Genomic DNA, 22,500 nt, shown 5'->3' with positions numbered 1-22,500 from the left:
TTCTGTGGATAATCATTCCGACAAGTTTTACGTGTTTAAAATTGAAAATAAACATTGTAATTCTTAAAAAAATAAAAATGTAATTCTGAGATTTAGATGACTTGGATACCCAACTGCAAATGAGTATGGATCATATCGCACATTCGCAAAGCCAAACCATGACAAAGAAAAACAATGACTAATGGCAATTCCCTTGCAATTTGATGGACAGGAAACCAGGTTGCTTTTTTTGGAAGTGTCAAAAAAGAATGCAAGCATGCCCAGTCATTTTAAGGGAGGGTGTGTGATGTCTTCAGGCCTCAATCAGCCTGTATCTGTCCACAAGTTGTCAAAGGGTCAGAGTTATGCATACTTGCAGAATGGGAATATCATTTAATGGTGCATTGTGAATGGATTTGCAGATGGCATAAAATCAGCGATCCATTTGCAACCTTGCATTGGCTGGTATTTCATTCAGTCTGGGCAGCGGCTATCTGATGTGCAAATTCACACAGCAATCAGGACCAAATTAGGACCAAAACATTACACCGACTCAGATTGCAACATACCAATATTAGAGGCAAAATGAATTAGTTGAGATATGACTGCACACATCCCTGCTTCGTAATATAGCACAAGGCAAATTTGCCTGTGTACCTCGCCAGTTAAAAAAAATCTACAAAATTGGTGGTCATGAGGCACTGAAGAAATTGCAAATCAGTCATCTCACATCTACTGCCAGTACACCCCCCCCCCCCCCTCTTAAGGTTTTTATACTTTATTGGAAGCTAGATTAACAATTAGGAAAATAGAACCACAATCAAACTAAGAAATAGCTTTTTTTTTTTCTTTTTTAAAGCAGATATTACTATACTATAAGGAATTATTGATAACAAAATATTCAGCATAGAGTGCAAAAACCAGGGTATTAGCTATTGAAATATTGAATGGAGTTTAAATGAATATATTAATTGCAGACAAAAAATAATAATTTGGTACTCACCGATAATTCCTTTTCTCAGAGTTCACAGGGGAAACCTAAGTCTGCTTACGTTGGGGACAGAGTGAGCTTTAGCAGGAGTCGGCACTTTAAATTTTTTGAAGTCTGGCAGGCTCCTCCCCTCTATCCCCTCCCAGACTCCAGTCTTAAAAAAATGCCGGAAAGGAGACCGAGACAAGTGAATCTCCAGAGATGGAGAAGACAGAAGAGCAGCGCTGGGTGGGTGTTTAGTGTCCCCTGTGAACTCTGATAAAAATAATTATCGGTGAGTACCAAATTCTTGTTTTCTCCTTCATTCACAGGGGACACTGAAGTCTGCTTACGTTGGGAACATCCCAAAGCTAACCCCACGGATGGGAGAGCGCTGAGTTTTGTTACACCACACTACCAAATCGAGAAGCCGAGGTCACAAAAGGTGTCGAACCTGTAAAAGTGTATAAAAGTCAGAGCTAGACCAGATGGCATCTCTACATAGTTGAGTCACAGACACACCTCCCGCAGCAGCCCAAGATGAACCCACTGAGTGAGTAGAATGCACGAAAATTGCTGAAGGTGGCCTTTTGGTGGAAGCTAAATAGGCTTGCTTTATCACGAGGCAAATCCAGCTCGCCAGCGTCTGTTTAGAGGCCGGACAATCCTTCAAAAAGAGACAAAGAGAGCTTCCATTTTACATAAATCCGCTGTTCTGTCCACATATATTCACAAGGCTCTTAAAGAACTTGAGTCACCCTACAAGGTAGGAACCACTATGGGTTGATAAATGTTAAATGCCGATACCACTTTTGTTAAAAAAATCTAAACATGTTCTAAGCTCCGCTCTGTTCTAATGAAACAAATACGGAGAACATGATGAAAGCACTGAGCTCCGATACACATATAGCAGGAGCCAAGGCCAGCAAAAGTACTATTTTTCAGGTGAGCACTCTTAAGTCTATTGACACTAAGGTTCAAGTTTCTGATTGAAGAAAAGAATGTACAGTAGATCCCAAGGTTCCGTCAAGGCCACCACCGGAGGCTGAATATAGAGAACTACCTTTAGGAAAGATTGAACCTCCGGTGCAAGACCAACCTCCAGTGCAAGGCCGACTACCTCCGGTAGTAGACCAACCTCCAGTGCAAGGCCGAAATTTGAACTTTTAGGGAGCCTAGACGTAGGCCCGCTGAAAGACCAGCCTAAAGGAATCTGAGAAGGCGTGCTAAACTAAAAACAGTGGTGGGTAACTTTCTATGCTCACACCAACGTACATATGCCTTCCAAATCCGATAAGAGGTCACTTCCTTTGAGCTTGTTGGAATAACAGAATTTTGAATACATCGTCTTTTCAACAGCATGGTTTAAAAAGCCACACCGTTAACAGTAGATGTGGCAAGTCAGGTTAAGCGAACGGTCCTTGTAGAGGAAGGTTCGAAGTGGAAGGCGCCAAGCATCCTCCGTCAAAAAGGTTCCGAAGGTCCGTGCACCACACACAATGATACCAGTCTAGTGCAACTAGGATGACCGCAGTGAATTTCCGTTTGAGCAGCCGGAGAATGAGAGGAAACAGCAGAAATAGGTAAACAAGAGTGTAATGCCAAGAACTGGATAAGGTTGGAAGCTTGTGATTCAACTGGGAAGCCATTAAGTCGATCTCCACAACTTCCCATCATTTTGTGATCTGGTGGAACACAGACGGGTGAAGAGCCCATTTCCCCGGGTGGAGATCATGGTGGCTGAGCTAATCAGACTCCCAGTTCTCCACCCAAGCGATAAAGAGCACTGAGAATTTTGTGGCATGATGTTCTGCCCAATGCAGAATTGGCCTCAGCTTTTGCATCGCTCTTCTGCTCAGTGTGCCCCCGATACCTGATATATGCTACCGCCATAGCGTTGTCTGATTGTATCCTTATGGCTTTCCCCTTGAGGAGAGGAGTGGGCTGTAGAAGAGCCAGATGTATGGCTTGGAGTTAAAAACATTTATGGGCAGCCTGTTTTCCTGAGCTGACCATCTGCATTGGAACTTGTGACCTAGAACAACCGCACCACAGCCTCTGAGGCTGGCGTCCTTTTTCAGAATGGTCCAGTCCGGTTATGCAAAAGCTGCGACTCTCCAACATATTGTTAGGCCACCATTGTTCCCGAATAGGAACATGCAGGTACATGTCTTTTATATCCAGAGATGTCAACAAAGCAGGTCTATGCAATACACCTGCTGTTGCGTAAACAGAGATAAGGGTCGTTTCTAACCTGTGGTCGGAGGGTTCCTTCAACGCCACTGTTGCTGGGACCGGTAAAGTCGCCTTTTTTGGTCACTTCGATACTGACGTATCAGGTGGCGGAGGGGTTTCCTACCAGGCACGCAATTCCTGTAGAAAAGGGAGTCTTCCATGCCTTGAGTAAAGGAGACTCCAATTCCTCATAGATTGGTAAAGTAACCAGATAATTTGCACCTACTGAATAGCAACACCTGAGCGGGAGGTTCCTCATCAGCAATATTAAGGGTCATACTCACTGCTCTAATTAGAGCATCTATGCCCTGAGAATTCTCTTTCTCTGAATCCTCCACTAAATGAAAGCCTGATCGGGTTCATGAACAAATTCCCTTTCCTCAAGTGCAACGTCTCCTCCTCAGTCATCTACCTGTAATAATGCTGGCATAGCCCTCTTTCTAGACACGACAGCTAATGGTGCTCTTTGTGAAGCTGGAAGCTGCACTGACTTAACTAAAGAGTCTACTGAATGGACCAGAGCTCTGGCCCAGGAGGGTTCAGCTGAACTAACAGAGGCAAGGTGATTATTAAAGCCCTCCCTGTCTCTGCAGGATTCTGCAAATTCTGTAGCTAGTGCTGACATAATAGAGGTCATATCTACCACTTGAGCAGCAGCAGTATTTGGCTCCTGAGTCCATACCTGGGATGCCCCTGCTTGTGCATAGCAAGGCTCAAAGGTTAACACCTTTTATGTTCTGGGTAAATGGAGTTTCACATAGTTTGCAAATAAACAATGTTTGTCAATCATTTGAAGAGGTATCCGTACCAGCCTTCAAACCCCTAATTGACCCTGACCCCACAGTCTACAACATTCACCAGACTCCCTCCGCACAACAGCAGCACTTAGTGTCCGTTTAGCGTTGTGGGACAAGCAGCGGCACTTGGTCCACAGCGTGCAGCAGGACCAGTCCTTCCTGAATCTGCCTCGTGGGAGAAGATAGTGCCTAAGTGTCTCTGCACTCACACAGCCCCAGTGGTAGTCACTTCCAGGTTAGCCGCTGCGCATGCTGAAAACCTGCAGCGCAAAGTTTAAACTAGCAGATTCCCCCGCCAGTCAGAGCGCTATCTGACTGGTGCCACACAGTGCGTATATTGTTCTTAACTGCAGCCTGTGCCCCTGAAGCATAAGGCTATGGGCACGGGCTCAGACACTAGCCGTTAGCAGCTGCGACCCTCCAGCATGGCTGCACCAGAGAAATACTGCATGCGGTGGCAACTGGTCCCATTCAGGGGCTCCCACGACGCAGGCAGACAGTGGCTACCCTGTCTACCTGTCCTCTTGCCTAAATATTACAGATAAACTGAAAAATCTGGTCTCCTATAGGAGACCATGTCCCGTGGAAAACAATCCTCTGGTACTTTTTCGAAGACTGGAGTCTGGGAGGGGGGATAGAAAATGTAAAGTTCCGACTCCTGCTAACACTCACTCTATCCCCAACGTAAGCAGACTTCAGTGTCCCCTGTGAATGAAGGAGAAATTTTTAAATAAAACAATATATATATATATATATAATTTAAAAAGCACCACACACACACAACCTGGACCTACTTTAATGGTTTTGGTCTGAAGTCTTAATCCATTCAGGGTATTGATGGCCTTCTCAGCATCCTTGGGATCAATGTAGTTCACAAAACCATAACCCAAGCTTTGTCCTGATCAAAAAAAAAAAAAAAAGCTATGGTTTAGGACACAAGCCAAAATGATCAGTAGGCTAAATGTATACTCTAGACAAGAAACACTACTCCTTTATTTAATGTTAGACTTGCTACTGTGACATGGTTGCGTCATATGTACAAAATCTCACACCAAATTAATATCAAGTCATACATTATAAAGCAAGACAAATTAAGGTACACTAGATGCCAAGTATTCAAAAATAATTAATGCATTTGGAGTACGAAAGTAGTACATTGAGAAATAAAAACGAATTAAAATATTTGAACAAAATGTGTCAACTATCCATACATCATCACTGCTTAAAAAGCAAAAGTCCTTATACTGTAGAATAGTATTCCTTGCTTCATTACTAAAGACACTACAACTTATGTGGAAACAAGACTGATAGAATACTGTACTGTGAAAGATCACATTTTTATATTAAAGAAACTACAGTAACCATGCTATTTGTTACAACCCCCCCTCCAAAAAAAAAAACCTCTTCAGCTGAGTACACATTGTGGGCCAGATGTATCAAGCTTCAAAAGTGATAAAATGGAGAGTGATAAACAACCAGCCAATCAGCTACGACCTGACATTTTTCAAACCCAGCCTGTAACATGACAGGTTGAAGCTGATTGGCTGGCTGTTTATCGCTTTCCATGTTATCACTTTTGAAGCTTGATACATCTGGGCCTAAGTGATAGCCTTCATAAACTATAAACAATATTTTCCCTTGAAGTACCTGAAACGATATAGTGCATACACACTAAATGATCTTGCAAATAGCAGCAAATGCTATCTAGATTCCTGGTTAGTGCGCCCAAACCACAGTTACTGCACCCATTCATTTTCACCGCTTTAGGAGGCATCAATGAGAAATTTCTCCCCAACAGCTATGTTCATTACCGAGCACCATTTTTGCGCACACTAGTGGTTTCCTCAATTACTGTTGTGGAAACACATAGGTCTGCAATGTTTTGTAGAACCTATATCTAGTCCCAAAAAAATAACCTTTCCGGCAGAAAAAAATAGGGGCTAATTTAATAGCCCCCAGAAAATGAAAAAAAGATGTTCCGGAGTGTGAAAAAATGGGGTTAATCACAATGTGATGTCTAAAGGGTTGTACACAGTGCAATATGGTTGCTGATAGATTTTGGCTTATTTCTCAGCGATATATCACTCACCGACCATATCTGCACTGTGCACTGTTTTTCCAGTGACTTCAATTTTGACTGACAAGTCAGAACTGAAAAGTCAAAATCAGAAGTAGCATGCTCCTGCAACCATTAAGGACTGGCTGCGGGAGTATGCTCCTAGTGATTTATTGCCCTGTACACACACAAAAATACAGGCGATATTGTCATTCAGCGAACATGTAGCTAGCGATACTGGCTAATATCACCCCATGTGTACATGGCTTAAGAAGCATAAGACATTGCTGATCAGCATATACAGACTCCAACACAAAGAATACACATCAAATTAATCAGCAGTTATGACTGGTGTGTCCTATTGACTGCGCAGTGCAAAAAATGCATTTTTGCGGAAAGGAATGCCTTTTGCAATCATAGCTGTAATCACAAGCATAGTTGTATGGTAACGGGCTCTTTAGTCCGAAAATTAAGTCTGATAAGCCCAAGCGTGCCATGCTATCAGGAATTTTGTTTCACCTGCCTCAAGAATGGACAACCAAATCTCTTAAGCTGCCCATACATATCCCTATGCCGGGCTGTGCATTCCTTGCTTGGAGGTGTGTGCTCCCGTGGCACCTCATCGCACAGTACAAAAAGTATGTTCTTGAACATACTTTTTGTACTTCGTTCTCATCACATTGCATCGCATTGCATGCACAACGCATGCACATGCAATGCAATGTGATGTGTGCTATTTAAGCCCACAACGCACGCCCGTATCGGGCCGTGTATGGGCAGCTTTAGAACAGTAGTCGAGGGCATATGAAAACACACAGGTTTTATTGAACCTGTGTGTTTTCAGGAGTAAATATTTTTCTCTGGGACCCCCATTAAACAAAAAAATACAAAATCCCAGCAAAACTACTGTTAGAATGGCCGCCACATGCGTGGCACATGCACAGCAGCATTGTGGAGGCACAAGTGACCGATAATGCAATCAACTAATTTCAACTAATTTCTTACACAATTTCAGAGACTAGCTCATTTCATATAGAATAGAGATGGGTCGTTCGCGAACGAACCGGATCTTTTGAACGGATCCCATCCAAGAACGAGTGAGCCGCCGATCCCAAAAAAAGGTGATCCGTTTCAGTTTCGTTGCCCGCTGCAATTCATTTTCTTGATCTCAGTGCTGCCACCTGTTTTTTTAAAGCGAGCCAAGGATCCGCCTAAAAGATCTGTATCTTTTCGCAGAGGGATCCGTCGGTTCCCAGCTCGGCTTAATGATCCGTTTTGGCCATCTCTAAACTGCTCTATATGTATTATAATCATGACATGTTAAAACTTATACCTGCTGAAAAGATATGACAAAATATTGGCTTCTAGACTACAAGCCCAGCGATCCCAAAATAATATATTCGCTATTAGAACCCGATCTGGAGCCCTTTTCCTCTCCCCTGAGACAATTTTTAGGGAATTCCAAGATTTTTACTCTAATCTTTACAATCTGAAAACCTCAATGGTCGCCTGGAACCCTCTATTGATATAGAACATTTCCTTCAGCATGCCTGTTTGCACAAACTAACTCCCCAGGCATCTGCCAAAATGAATTTAGATATCACAGATGAGGAAGTCTCAATTGTTCTTAGGAGCCAGAAATCTTCTAACGCTCCTGGCCCAGATGGTTTCTCGGCTGCCTACTACAAAAAATTTGTAAGTAGACTCATCCCAAACATGCAAACTTTATTTAATGCTGTGCTCCATGGTGCCCCCTTTTCTAAAACCATGCTCAAGGCTAGAATTGTAGTGATCCGTAAAAAGGGACGGACCCCCAAGATTGTGCTAGCTACAGGCCAATCCCTCTCCTCAACTCCTATATTAAATTATAAGCCAAAATTTTGGCCTCAACTTAATGAGGTGCTCCCGCGCCTAGTACACTGACCAAGTGGGTTTTGTCCCTGGCCGTCAAGCTATGGATAATACAAGACCAGCGATTGAACTAGTCCAAATAGCAGACAGTACCCCTTCTCTAATACTTTCTCTAGACGCTGAGAAGGCGTTTGACCACATTTCTTGGCCCTTTCTAATCAGCGTCCTGCAAACGTTTGGTATATCTGATGAATTCCTTGCTGGGATTTCCACCCTATACTCTACCCCTATAGCGAAGGTTCTCACCAATGGGCTCTTCTCAGACTCCTTCCCTCTGAATAATGGTAGGAGACAGGGATGTCCTCTCTCCAATAGTTTTGCACTAGTAATAGAGCCACTAGCAGCTATAATCAGACTCTCCGATAAGGTCCGTGGTGTGGAGGTTGGTTCCCTTGAGTTTAAATCCTCCCTATTTGCAGATGATTTCCTCTGGTCTCTCACTCATCCTCATACTTTGCTCCCGGCCCTTACTGATATCATATTAGAATATGGTGAGCTATCAGGATACAAAGTACATTTTTCCAAATCAGAAGCTATGCTCCTCCATGTACCTCCTGACTTAGGGTCTATTTTATGTTCTTCCTACCCATATATATACCTGGCAGTCTCAAAGGATTAAATACTTAGGAGTATATATCACCTCCCATTACAATTCTTTGTACTCTGAAAATACACCTCGACTTCTGTCCAAGCTTAAACAGGACCTCGCTAGGTGGAAGCCACCTATTTTGTGGCTGGGCAGGATCGTGGCTATTAAAATGAATGTGATCCCACAACTATTATATAGGTTTCAAACGTTACATATAAAAATCCCGGTTAAAGTTCTTAAACGATGTCCCTTCTGCTCTTTTGAGATTTGTCTTGAATGATAAAACTCCCAGAATCGCCTTTTCTGCTCTTAAAATGCCTAGATCTGAGGGTGGTAGGGGCTAACCTGATGTACAGTTTTATTATTTGGCCTGTCACCTAAGCCAGGTAGTTGCTACCTTTGCTCCACCACAAACTATCTCCTGGGTTGATTTGGAGGCGGCTTATTTGGGTGTTCGTTCTCTGACCTCATTATGGGGTGTGTCCAAGCCCCATAGGTCTTTGCTGGCTACCCCCCTGCCATCTCTTAGAATATGAAGAATCACAGATCGCTACACAGAATCTCTGTGGAGTAACCCTGCTTTCCCCCCAGGTATCTCTCCTCAACTGTTCAAAGCATGGAGCTCAGCTGGCCTTCGTGTAGTTTATGACCTTACAGGGTTCTTCGGCTTCGGTAGATGATATTAAACACTCATTTCCCTCCTTCTTTCCTCCCTTATTTGAGTATTTCCAACTCAGTCATTTTCTCCTGTCTTCCTCAATATGACACACTCCAACTTAATTTGAGGGACTGATCTCTTCTGTCTACTCCAGGCATTCCCAACCACGGTCCTCAAGGCACACCAACAGTGCAGGTTTTAGTGATATCCAGGCTTCAGCACAGATGGTTTAATCAGAATCACTAAGGTACTAATTAAGTCACCTGTGCTCAAGACTGGATATCACTAAAACCTGCACTGTTAGTGTGCCTTGAGGACCGTGGTTGGGAATGCCTGGTCTACTCCGTGCTAATCGAAGTTACTGCTGCTTCTTCTAGTCGCCATGAAAGGGACTGGGAGCTGGACCTGGGGCCGCCACCAGACGAATCTTGTTGGAATGATGTAAGGGAGGGCATAGCGAAAAGCTCTATCTCTACTCGACTTAAAGAAACATTTTACAAACTATATTATAGATGGTATTACACCCCTGTGAGGCTCTCCAAAATGTTTCCCTTATCTACTCCTAAGTGCTGGTGTAATTGTGGCCATAGGGGGACGCTCTTCCATATTTGTAGGACGTGTCCTATTTCCCCTTTTTGGGCCAGGGTGTCCCCTATCTTGAAATCTATCTCAGGTATCCCACTTTAGATCTCGCTCGTCCTTTTCGTGACCTAGACCCTTCATTGAACAAATTACTATCCCATATCTTAACAGTAGCCAAGTCCCTTGTTGCTAGGAATTGGAAGTCCCCTGCTCCCCCCACAGAATCAGCCTTAATTAACTATGTCTAGTCCATAGCTGCAATGGAGAAGATCACCTACTACCTCCATGATTGTCCCCATAAATTCAATGTTGTCTGGGGTCCTTGGCTCCTTCATATGACTCCCATCTTCCCCTCCGTTACATGTGACCATTCTTAGTGTGTTTCTGGAACTAAATTGGATATTTCTGCTGTATCAGGCTGTCCCTGGGTCCCCTTGGGACTTTTGAATCCCTTCAAACTGTATACAGTATATTTATATTTTATAGTATATGCAAGATACCGTGTTATATTTGTACCTGCTTCTGACTCCCCCCCCCCCCTCTCTTCCTTCCATTGTTTCCCCTCTGCTCCCCCCCCCTCCCCTTTCCTATCTTCACCCTCCCCCATGGTTTTCCTTTTTTGTTCAAACTTTATTATGGAAAATAAGAAAATGGTCTTTTCATTGTACTGAATGTGATCTTATTTTGTATGTTTTCTCTTAGAAAATAAAGAGTTAAAAAAACAACAAAAAAACCCTTATACTTAAACAATTCAACTAATTTTTCAGACTCTTCAGATCACTAGCTGAAAGATCAAAGAAAGTCATCAGCCTGATTGGTCAGCAACATGAAGTCAAGGACCCATGCCCAGATGACAGTGGTCCATTTTAGCATACCTCCCAACTTTTACTTAAGACGAGGAGGGACACAGGCGCTCACTGTATCGTGGCTTGCCGCGGGAGGGGACATGGCCTATAATCGCTTTGTCCCACGAGGCCACCCCCCCCTAATGCTGTTGGGGCAAGGCCCAGAGGCTCTATGAGCCACTAGCCAAGCCACCAGCCCCTCTGGCTGCGGGGATAGATGCCATCTATCCCCGCAGCCAGACATTCTTGCGGTTATCGGGATGGTTGGGAGGAAAGATTTTAGGGTTAGGGCCCACAGTTTACAAACCACTGGTCTAGGGAATATATAGATGCTTTAGGATATATGACTTTAAGAAAACCTGCTGTCAGACATACATTTGCAACACTGCACATGAAGCATAAAAGCAATGCATACCATTTATTTTTAACAGCATACCTGAATTAATATATTTTTTTTTATATAACATTTATACTCTGAGGCAACAATACAAAGATAACTGCTGATTCTTTGGATCTATTGTTAAGATGGCCTATTTTAAAAGGCATTGTGTTGCGAAAAGAATAGCTTGATAAACACATGGTATAGTAGCAAGGACATAATCCAGCCAAGATGATTACACCTATTGTATTCTATACACCAAGTGTCATTCTATGAAAGACTTAAAAGAGCAGAAGTGTAAAAGCCTTGCAGTCTTATAGTTTTTAACTTATTGAAGTCTTCAACACAGCAATTGGGGAAAGGAAAAAAAAATATTTTAAAGTTTGTGGAATTTCTAAACTTTTAGAACAATTTAGTTATGTATTCCGAGACCTAAAAACGAAACAAATAAAAGCCCACACAACTCCTAAATTGAGTCACAGATCTACCTACAATAAGGGGTCGGAGCGGTACAAGAAATCAGATTAACCCCTTCCCGACATTTGACGTATATATACGTCATGGCCGGGAAGTACTTCCCGACACATGACGTATATATACGTCATGACTTCAAACTGTCACTGCGTCTAGAGACGCAGTGACAGAGGGACGATGTCTGCTGTCCCTGACAGCAGACATGTCCCTGCATGCCCAGGGGGGGCTGCGATGCCGCCCCCCCGTCGGCGATCGCTGTGATTGGCTGTTCAGTGTGAACAGCCATTCACAGCGTTTTCTGTGTCACCGGCGAATAACGTTCGCCGGTGACACGGGATCGGAGGTGATTGGTGCTGTAAAGTACAGCACCAATCACCGCGGGGTGTAAGGGTGACACTGGTGTCACCCCACCTCACCCCGCAAAGGCCGTGATTGGTTCGTCGGACCGACTGACCAATCACAGCCATGGAGGGGGGGTTTAAACTAACGGTGACTGCACTGCAGACGCCATTCCGGTCTGGAATTGCGTGCAGTGCGGTCACCGTGCCCAGCTGCCGCCATTTACTGACCAGAACCTTGCTAAATACTTACCTGATCACTGCCTGGATCTTGCTTCTTCTTGTGACATCCTGTGCTGTGTTGTGCTGTGTTGTGCTGCTGCGAGTTATTAGATAGAGAGATAGAGAGAGAGAGATAGAGAGAGATAGAGAGGCCTAGTGACAGAGAGTGCTATATTTTGTGCTGCTGCAGTGTAATAGAGTTATAGATAGAGAGATAGAGAGAGAGAGAGATAGAGAGATAGTGACAGATTGTGCTATATATTTTTTATATAACTGACTGCTGCCCCCCCTTTTGTGCTGATCAGTATAAATTAACTGATCAGCAACTTTTTGGGGGCGCAGGTTATATATATATATATATATATATATATATATATATATATATACACCTGTCAGTGCTGCTGCTGCAGTGTCATAGAGTGATAGAGAGATAGAGAGAGAGAGAGAGATAGTGACAGAGAGTGATAGAGACTGCTATATTTTGTGTCTGCTGCCCCCCTTTTGTGCACCCCCAGCAACTTTTTGGGGGTGCAGGGGTTATTTTTCATATATATAACTGTCAGTGCTGCTGCTGCAGTGTCATAGAGTGATAGATAGTGAGAGATAGAGAGATAGAGAGAGATAGTGACAGAGAGTGATAGAGAGTGCTAAATTTTGTGTCTGCTGCCCCCGCCTTTTGTGCTGATCACTATATCTGAGGTGATCAGCAACTTTTTGGGGGTGCAGAGGTTTTTTTTTTTTTTATATATACCTGCCAGTTGCACCAAAGGTTGTGCACCTGCTGCCCCTCACTGGTAATCAGTGTCGCATCACTGATCACCTTTTTTTTTTTTGGGGGTGCTGTGGGGTCTTTTTTTAATTTTTTTTTTACACACACTGTGATTTTGTGGGTGTCCTGTGGCCACTGTGCGCTGATCAGTGACGTACATCACTGATCATCTTTTTCGGCACAGGGTTGATCTATTTATTTTTTTTTTTTGATCAAATTCCTGTTGCCTTTGAGCGCTGTTCAGTGACGGACGTTACTGACCAACATCTGTGCTCAATTTTTGGCGCAGGACCTTTTTTTTTTTTTTTTTTTAACCCCTTCAATTTTTCTTTTTTGTATAAAGTATTTTTTTTTTTCTGCACTACATACACACTACACACTACATACCCCCCGGGTTGAAATAAAGTTTGTACCCCCCCCCCCCCCCTACACTATACACGTGTTGAAACATTTCACTACCAGTAACACAAAAATAAAAATGGCATCCCAAATGTCATCCCAGTCATCCAGAAGAATGTATTCAGCGGAGGAGGCATATGCCATGCTTGCCTCTGACTGACACAGCCAGTGATGCAAGCGGGGAATTTGAAGGATTCGTCTTAAGCTCCTTTTCCTCCTCTGGTGATGAGGGACCCCCTCAAAGACGCCCCCGTAGAGCAGCTGAGACCCCCCCCCCCCCCCAATAATTGATCTCGTATGGACCCCACCACCAGACAATTTTGAGCCCCAGGTTCCTGAGTTTTTGGCCATGCCAGGAATCCAATTTGATTCCACAGGTCTCAGAGAAATTGACTTTTTCAAATTATTTTTCTCTGATGATTTTATAAATTTAATGGTGGACCAAACTAATTTATATGCCCAGCAGTTTATTGCTCAAAACCCCACGTCATCATTTGCTAGGTGGACCCCTGTAGATGCAGTAGAGATGATGACGTTTTGGGGTCTGGTGTTTCATATGGGCATAGTAAAAAAGCCAGAAATTAGGCAATATTGGAGTACAGATGTTCTGTACAGCACCCCATTTTACCGTATGGCCATGCCCCGGGCTCGATTTGAGACGATCCTTAAATTTTTGCATTACAACGATAATGCACAGTGCCCACCCAGAGATGATCCCACCTTTGACCGGCTATTCAAAGTCAGGCCGGTCATTGATCATTTCAGTGCCAAATTTGAAGAGATGTACATCCCAGATAAATTCATTTGCATAGACGAGTCCCTTATACATTTTAAAGGAAGGGTTAAATTCCGCCAGTACCTTCCCAGTAAGAGGGCAAGGTATGGCATAAAAATGTATAAGCTGTGTGAAAGCACCTCAGGGTACACCCACAGGTTTAGGGTATATGAAGGGAAGGATTCAAGAATTGAACCGCCAGAATGCCCCCCCTCCCTCGTAGGTGTTAGTGGAAAAATTGTCTGGGATTTAGTGCACCCCTTCCTGGATAAAGGTTATCACCTCTATGTGGATAACTTTTACACTAGCATCCCCCTGTTTAAGGCCCTTGGTTCAAGAGGTACAGCAGCTTGCGGTACTGTGCGCAAGAACCAAAGAGGCCTCCCAAAAACGCACATTGCCCAAGTAATGAGAAGGGGTGAAAGCAGGGGAATATGCACCGAAAATATGTTGTTGGTCAAATATAAGGACAAGAGGGATGTCCTTATACTGACAACAATTCACGGAGACAGTACCACCTCCGTCCCTGTACGAGGTACCAGTACCCACACCTCAAAACCTAATTGTATCCTGGATTACAATAGGTACATGGGCGGAGTGGATCTTTCAGATCAGGTACTGAAGCCGTACAGTGCCCTGCGGAAAACAAAAATCTGGTACAAGAAGCTGGCCGTGTATATCATCCAGATGGCACTGTATAACGCTTACGTGCTATTCCGTTCTACCGGCCAGAGGGGGACATTTATGCACTTTCAAGAGGAAGTCATAAAGGGCCTAGTATTTGGGAACCAGCAGGCAGAGGGCCCCAGTACTTCTAGTACTGGCCCCCGTATTGTACCAGGGCAGCATTTTCCGAACGAAATCCCCTCCACTGCAAGAAAGGGCAGGACACAAAAAAGGTGTAAAGTTTGCTATAAAAAGGGAATAAGAAAGGAAACTATTTTCCACTGTGAAACTTGCCCCGACAAACCCGGCCTATGTATAAAGGAGTGTTTTAAAATATACCACACATCTATGGATTATTAGGTTCATCATTTCACCGTGCTTCGGGGGTCTTGCTAATGCCACATAGCACCCACCAACATTCCACCAGAATCTGAGCTGCAAAATCCAAAAATCACTCCTTCCTTTCTGAGTCCTGCCATGCACCCAAATGGTATTTTTTGGTCACATGTGAGGCATTGCCGTACTCGGGAGAAATTGGGGCACAGATTTTGGGGTGCTTTGTCTCCTTCATTCCTTGTGAAAATGAAAAATTTTGAGCCAGAACTGCATTTTTGTGTAAAAAATGTAATTTTGCATTTGCACAGCCCAGTTGTATCAAAATTGGTGAAACCCCTGGGGGTTTGAAATGTACACTATACCCCTAGATGAATTCCCTGAGGGGTGTAGTTTGCAAAATGGGGTCACTTGTGGGGGGGTTCCACTGTATTGGTGCTTGGGGGGTCTTGCTAATGCGACATAGCACCCACCAAAATTCCACTGGAATCTGAGCTGCAAAATCCAAAAATCACTCCTTCCCTTCTGAGTCCTGCCATGCACCCAAATGGTATTTTTTGGTTACATGTGAGGCATTGCCATACTCGGGAGAAATTGGGGCACAGATTTTGGGGTGCTTTTTCTCCTTCATACCTTCTGAAAATGAAAAATTTTGAGCCAGAACTGCATTTTTGTGTAAAAAATTTAATTTTTCATTTTCACTGCCCAGTTGTACCACAATTGGTGAAACCCCTGAAATGTACACTATACCCCTAGATGAATTCCCTGAGGGGTGTAGTTTGCAAAATGGGGTCACTTGTGGGGGGGTTCCTAACTTTTAGCATCTTATGGTGCCTAGAAACCTACATGGTGCCTAAAAAATAATCTCATAAAAAGGAGGCTCCAAAATCAAGTAGGTGCTCCTTCTATTATGAAGCCTGTGGTTTGGTCAACGTGCACACTAGGGCCACATATAGGATATTTATGAAAACAAAAGAATTGGGGGAATCAATTTTTAGTCACATTTCTCTAGTAAAATGTACTGTGTTCCTTAGAAAAATGTATTAAAATTGCAAATCTGCAAAAAAAATGAAATTTTGAAATTTCACCTACACTTTGTTTTAATTCCTGTGAAACACCTAAAGGGTTAACAAACTTCCAAAATGCTGCTGTGAGGGGTGCAGTTTTTGAAATGGTATCATTTATGGGGGTGTCTCACATACAAGTCCCTCAAAGTCACATCAGAACTGAACTGGTCCCTAAAAAAATCAGTGTTTGAAATTTTCTTGAGAATTTGCTATTCATATTGTAAGCCTCCTAGTGTCCAAAAAAATTAAAAGGAAGTTGAAATAATGATGGAAACATAAAGTAGACATATAGTCTATGTTATTAACTATTTTGAGTGGTATGATTATTTGTCTCACAAGCAGAAAATTTAACATTTTGCAAATTGCTAAATTTTCCATTTTTTTACGACATTCCCCAGAGGAAGTCGTTTACGACGAAACGCGTTGGGTCTTTTTCCTTGCATTTGTTGAACTGAATTTATCGAATACTCACAGATGAGTATTTTATAAAAAATTATATTAAAACTGTTGAACAGTGATTTGAACATTGTAAATTCGGTTCCTCTTACTGGATGTGGTGGTGGAAGTCAATCTAGGGGCGCACTTGTTTCTTGCTATCCATTCTCTCTTCCTTACCCCCCTTGCTAACAGGGAGGAATAACTCAGTTGCTGCCCACCAAATACTAGTACAGTGCATTGAAGAGGTACTCTTTCTTGTAATATCTATATCTATATATATCTATATCTACATATATCTACATATATATATATATATATATATATATATATCTACATATATCTACATATATATATATATATATATATCTACATATATATATCTACATATTATATATCTACATATTATATATCTACATATATATATATATATATATATATATATATATATATATATATATATATATATATATATATATATATATATATATATATATATACACACATACATACATACATATATACACACACACAATTTTGCACAGACTGCCTATAGGGTGAGCATGTTAATGCAACTGCTGTCCAAGAGGTTTCCAGCTTCCAAAATTGCATGCATTTTGTGATTATGTCCAGGACAAAGAATAGCAATGTCAAAAACCCCTTAAGCTAATAAAACCATTTAAACACATTTTCACATGGGTGGCAGCATAGAACATATGCAGTTTACATCGCTTTTGGGGGGGGGGGGGGGAGGGGGGGGGGACACTAAGGCAATTATCCCTACAACAGCAGCATTTTTCAAAACCTCTGACCAAAGGTAAACAATTGTGACCAATTCACTAAATTTGAACACTTATGGTGCACAGCTATTACATACTAAAAGGAATTTCCAATTGCTAGCAAAATTGAGGAAAAACCCAACAGTAGAGAGCTTTTTCCCACAGCCAGGTTTTTCCTATACAAATGCAGGCTAGAAAATAAATTGCAGTAATTTCTATCGGAATTACTACAGCATTTGTCTCACAGGCCCAGTACTGATAATTTTTTTTTCTCTCTCCCCCTCCGGAATGGGATCATTCGTCAGACTGCATTTAGGTCTACAGTCATTAGGTCGACCCCACTAGGTCGACTGGCAGGAAGGTCGACCTGACTTAAGGTCGACATGGGCCAAGGTCGACATGACTTAAGGTCGAATTTGCATAAAGGTCGACATGAGGAAGGTCGACTGGTCATAAGGTCGACATGGGTTTTTCACTGTTTTTTTATCCGAATGTCGACACAGTTGGCAATGAGAATCGGACCCTCGCATCGCTCGCTTCGCTCGCAATGCTTCGGGCACGGTGCCTCGCTGCGCTCGGCACACTATTTTATTCTCCCACCATGCCCTAGTGGATGGTAGGGCATGAAATACCACCTGTCGGCACATGTCGGCTCAAAAAACAGTGAAAAACCCATGTCGACCTTATGACCAGTCGACCTTCCTCATGTCGACCTTTATGCAAATTCGACCTTAAGTCATGTCGACCTTGGCCCATGTCGACCTTGGCCCATGTCGACCTTGGCCCATGTCGACCTTAAGTCAGGTCGACCTTAAGTCAGGTCGACCTTCCTGCCAGTCGACCTAGTGGGGTCGACCTAATGACTGTAGACCTAAATGCAGTCTGACAAATGACCGCATCCCCCCCCCCTCCGTATAAGCAAATAAGCAAACCTTGAACCCATATAGGATGAAGACTAGGCGGCACTTCAAGGACTTGGTTAAAATGTGTTTTCTTTCACATTCTGAACTTTATATTGCAACAGCACTTTTACCACCCTGTCAAGCCATCCTGGTGAAAAGGCACAAACCTTAAAACTTTGATGACATACTTATGGCTCTGATATGACTTATATTCTAATACAATATTTGGCCAAGTCCGTGCAGTGCTGCCTATTCATCATATATGGGATCAACGTTCGATTATACAATTTTTTAAGGAGCGCAACCCGGCATTGCTGTTTCGTCCAGAGTGCCAAAGTACACGGCACATAAATAAACACCCATCCTTTAATCCCATATCTCTCCCTCTGAATGTAAAAATGTTAGTGACCCCTTCAGAACCCCTCGGACACTGTTTTGGGCGGTCCCAGGTCACTGTCACAAAAGGGGCGTGACTTGATGAAAAGGGGTGGGCCCAGCCGCCGCCAAGAAGAGGGGCAGGCCCGCCCTGGCGTCACTGAAGGGGCGGGCCCGGCCACCCTGAAGTCTCTACACTGCCAGGGAAGCGCCGGGCTTCCCGATCACACCAGAGGGGTCAAAGGAAGGCTGTTTTAACAGGGCGCTGCCAGAGGGGCAGGGTGCATTTTACCTTAAACAAAAAAAATCGGGCACAGCGCCCCGCTAAAACAGCCTAGCGGGAACACTAGATCGTATTTTATAAAGAGTTTATTGCGGGCTGTTCAGTTATTAGGATTTGTTCACATTAATTAGTGGTAGTTACATAAAAATAGGAGTTTTACTGAAAAAAGTGGTGTTACCAGTGGAACTGCCCAGAGCGTTTCGCTTACCTCCCACAGTTCAAATTCCAACTTATTGGTAGGTTAATTGACAAAATAAAAAAATCAAATCACTTTAATGTGCGTGTGTCAATTTGATAGGGAATATGTCTTGTAAACTCTTACACAGATAGATTAGAATGACTACATAATAGGCAACATAAGTAACAGTTTATAAATTGCCAAAAATCAAGAACAACAAATTACATCACTTATCCACTAAAAGTTTGTGACTATCTAAACTTAAGCAGTGGATGCAGACTTACTGTAAGTACATTACTGCACCTAGCAGAACTTCTAGGAATACATCTAAAAACCTGTTGACTTACAATATAGCAAAAAAATCACACACATAACATACATGAACTGACAGCCTAAATAGTGAATTGAAATTTGCGGGACCGGATTCAATTAGGTTCAGTACTTTCAGTGTAAGTATAAGTTCTTACAGCCTTGGGGGCCCATGTACTATTGAATATTTGCAACTAATTTTGTGAAAATACCTGCTTTCAGGGGACAGCCACAAATATTAAGTACATCCCGAATGAAAGACTGAGGGATTGCAGCAGAAATTTCCAATCCCTGCTGAGATCCCTTCTGCTCCACTTGCAGCCGCTTCCTCCATAGGATTCGGTGCTGCCCAAATACCAATATTATGCAACATTGTATATGGTCACAGAGCTACCGCCATTCTTAGATGGCGGTAGCTCATTGTAGCCTATAGGCCACTTACTGCACTCCCACTGAACAAAAATCCACATTAGGTGCAGCTTACAGTCTTCTCGGTGACTGCGATTGAGGAGTCTGTGCACTGCGTCACAGCAAACAGAAGTGTTGAGGCTAATTGAATCTGACCCTTCATGTACTAAACAATCTCAAGCTTGTTAAAACCATAACTACTGTATCGCAGTTACATAAGCATCTAAAAATGTAGCGTCATAACACATAGGGAGGGTTTAAAATGGAAAGTACAGTAATATATATACATACATACATTTGATGTCCACATACCTTCTAGTTTACGAATTGCCAGAGATTGTTAATCCGCAATGCATGGCAGAAAAGAAAATGCAGGTGAATCAGCAGGAGGGCACAACAATTTTAATACGCCAACATGCAATTTCACTGCATGTCAGTTTACACTTGGAGCTACAGAAAACTAGAAATAAAATGGCAAAACACTCTAATGTCACACACTTAACAGCTCGCGAGGCAAGACACTACAGTAGCATTTCTTACTGCCAAGTATACCTAAATGAGCAAGCAAATATTCTTTGAAGATAACTGCATAATAAGCAGTAAAATTAATAACTTTTTTCCACCCACTTGACTTCGGGATTTTTGGTTCAGTATATGGTTGTAAGCTGTAAATTTTATAAAAAATTACACAGTATAAATTAAAAAAGTCAGTGATCACATTTACAGTAACCATTAAAAACAAGCAATTACAAAAAAATGGATTTGGCTACAGTGACTGCCAAAGCTATTGCATAAAAGAAAGGCCTTCCTTTTTAAAGCTATTGCATACCCAACTGTCCCACACAAATATTCCATTGTGTAGCTTTGTCCTTCTCGGTGCTCATGAATACAGTATAAAGGCATTTTTTTCCAGAAGGTATTTTATTGTGCGCAGAAAACATTTGACAAGGATCTATGTTACTAAGGTTGTAGTTTATTTGTCATTTGTTTTGTATTTGACAAGTGGACAATTTTTATAACATTTCACACAAAACCATAATGTGTAGTAATGTCACATACAAAAGCAAATACTACACAAGTACACTATCAATTCAGTATCTCCTCTAATCCATGTACAGTAACATGCCAAAACAGATTACATATGCAGGATTATGAAAGTATCTTTTATCACACATTAAAGATTATATTTACATACTACAATAGCCTTTGCGCCTAGTGAATAATATTATAGGGAGCAAAGAAAAAAAAATGAAGGTAATCAGTTGGTATTGTTTGAAGAGGATCTCAAAACAGGGTCCCATGGATTGGGTGGTACAGAACCAAATCAAAGTTATGGCCAGTGATTGGCAGCTACCAGCCAGTCGGTGTTCCCCAAGGGTCAGTCCTTGGCCCTCTCCTCTTCTCCCTCTACACCACCTCTCTGGGCACCCTCATCAGCTCCTATGGTTTTCATTACCACCTTTATGCTGATGATACCCTAATCTATCTCTCCTCCCCCGACTTATCCCCATCACTCCTGTCCAAGGTCTCCGAATGCCTCACGGCCATCTCAGCCTGGATGACCCAACGCTTCCTGAAACTAAACATGGCTAAAACTGAACTTCTAATCTTCCATCCCCCGAACATCCCCTCTTCTCCCACTATCTCCATCAGCATTGGTGAAACCGAGATCATGTCCACCGACCAAACGCGCTGCCTCGGTGTCATCATTGACTCCTCCCTCTCTTTCACCCCCACATTCGTGCTCTCTCACAGTCTTGCCGCTTTCACCTACGCAACATCTCACGCATCAGACCATTCCTCTCCACTGACGCAACCAAAATTCTCATTCACTCTCTTGTCATCTCCCGCCTTGACTACTGCAACATCCTTCTCTCTGGGCTACCTCTCACCCGCCTCGCACCTCTCCAATACATTCTTAACGCTGCTGCTAGGCTCATCTTCCTCTCCCGCCGCTCTACCTCCGCCTCCCCCCTCTGTCTATCTCTTCACTGGCTCCCCATTCCTTTCCGAGTTCTCTTTAAACTCCTCACCACCACCTACAAGGCTCTCTCCTCCTCCACAGCTCCCTACCTCTCTTCACTGATCTCTATCCACACTCCCTCCCGTCCTCTTCGCTCCATCGCTGACCGCCGACTGACCTCTCACCTAATCACCTCCTCCCACTCCCGTGTCCAAGATTTCTCTTGCGCTGCCCCCCTGCACTGGAACAACCTCCCGCCACCCATCAGGCTATCTGATTCCCTTACCTCCTTCAAGCGCTCCCTCAAAAACCACTTTTTTCGACTAGCCTATCCCTCCTCCTAACCTCTTTTGATCCTCCTATCCTGCCTCCGTCCCCCCCCCCTACTTATCCTATTGTATTTCGTTCGTCCACCCTCCTTTTTTTAGTATGTTAACTCTTATGAGCAGGGCCCTCCTTCCTCACGTACTTACCCTACCTCATTACCTCACCTGTGCTCCTGTCCTGTTCTTCCCTTCCTCTACTTCATTTTCAGTCTCCTTGACAATTTTGACACCTACTTCTGAACCGATGCTGATGTTAGTTCTACCAGCTATACCCCTATTTATACTGTATCTTTCAACACACCCTGTACGTTACCTTGTAATTTGTTTTTTTTTTGTTTGCTGTGTACGGCGCTGCGGACACTTTGCGGCGCCTTACAAATAAACGTACTACTACTACTGGTTTGATCTACAATAAAACATTAACAAATAAAATCTAGATAAATCACAATTTATCAGGGGGGGATCTGTAAGCATGTTTAATATCCCCAATTGTGCAGA

The 22,500-nt window shown here is 42.9% G+C and overlaps 1 protein-coding gene across 7 annotated transcripts in view; it reads right to left on the bottom strand.

Moving 5' to 3' along the window:
• Window positions 1-22,500, bottom strand: part of ELAVL2 (ELAV like RNA binding protein 2) — a 230,077-nt gene that overhangs the window by 72,694 nt on the left and 134,883 nt on the right. For all 7 annotated transcript variants that reach the window (XM_083185274.1, XM_083185266.1, XM_083185291.1 and 4 more), the window contains one exon: window positions 4,776-4,879. In XM_083185274.1, coding sequence (XP_083041400.1) covers window positions 4,776-4,879 — 104 coding nt within the window. The remainder of the gene's footprint in view (window positions 1-4,775; window positions 4,880-22,500) is intronic.

This window comes from Crinia signifera, chromosome 1, assembly GCF_055691185.1.
Source record: "Crinia signifera chromosome 1, ASM5569118v1, whole genome shotgun sequence".
NCBI classification, from domain to species: domain Eukaryota; kingdom Metazoa; phylum Chordata; class Amphibia; order Anura; family Myobatrachidae; genus Crinia; species Crinia signifera.
This window is presented reverse-complemented; position numbering and strand designations above follow the sequence as displayed.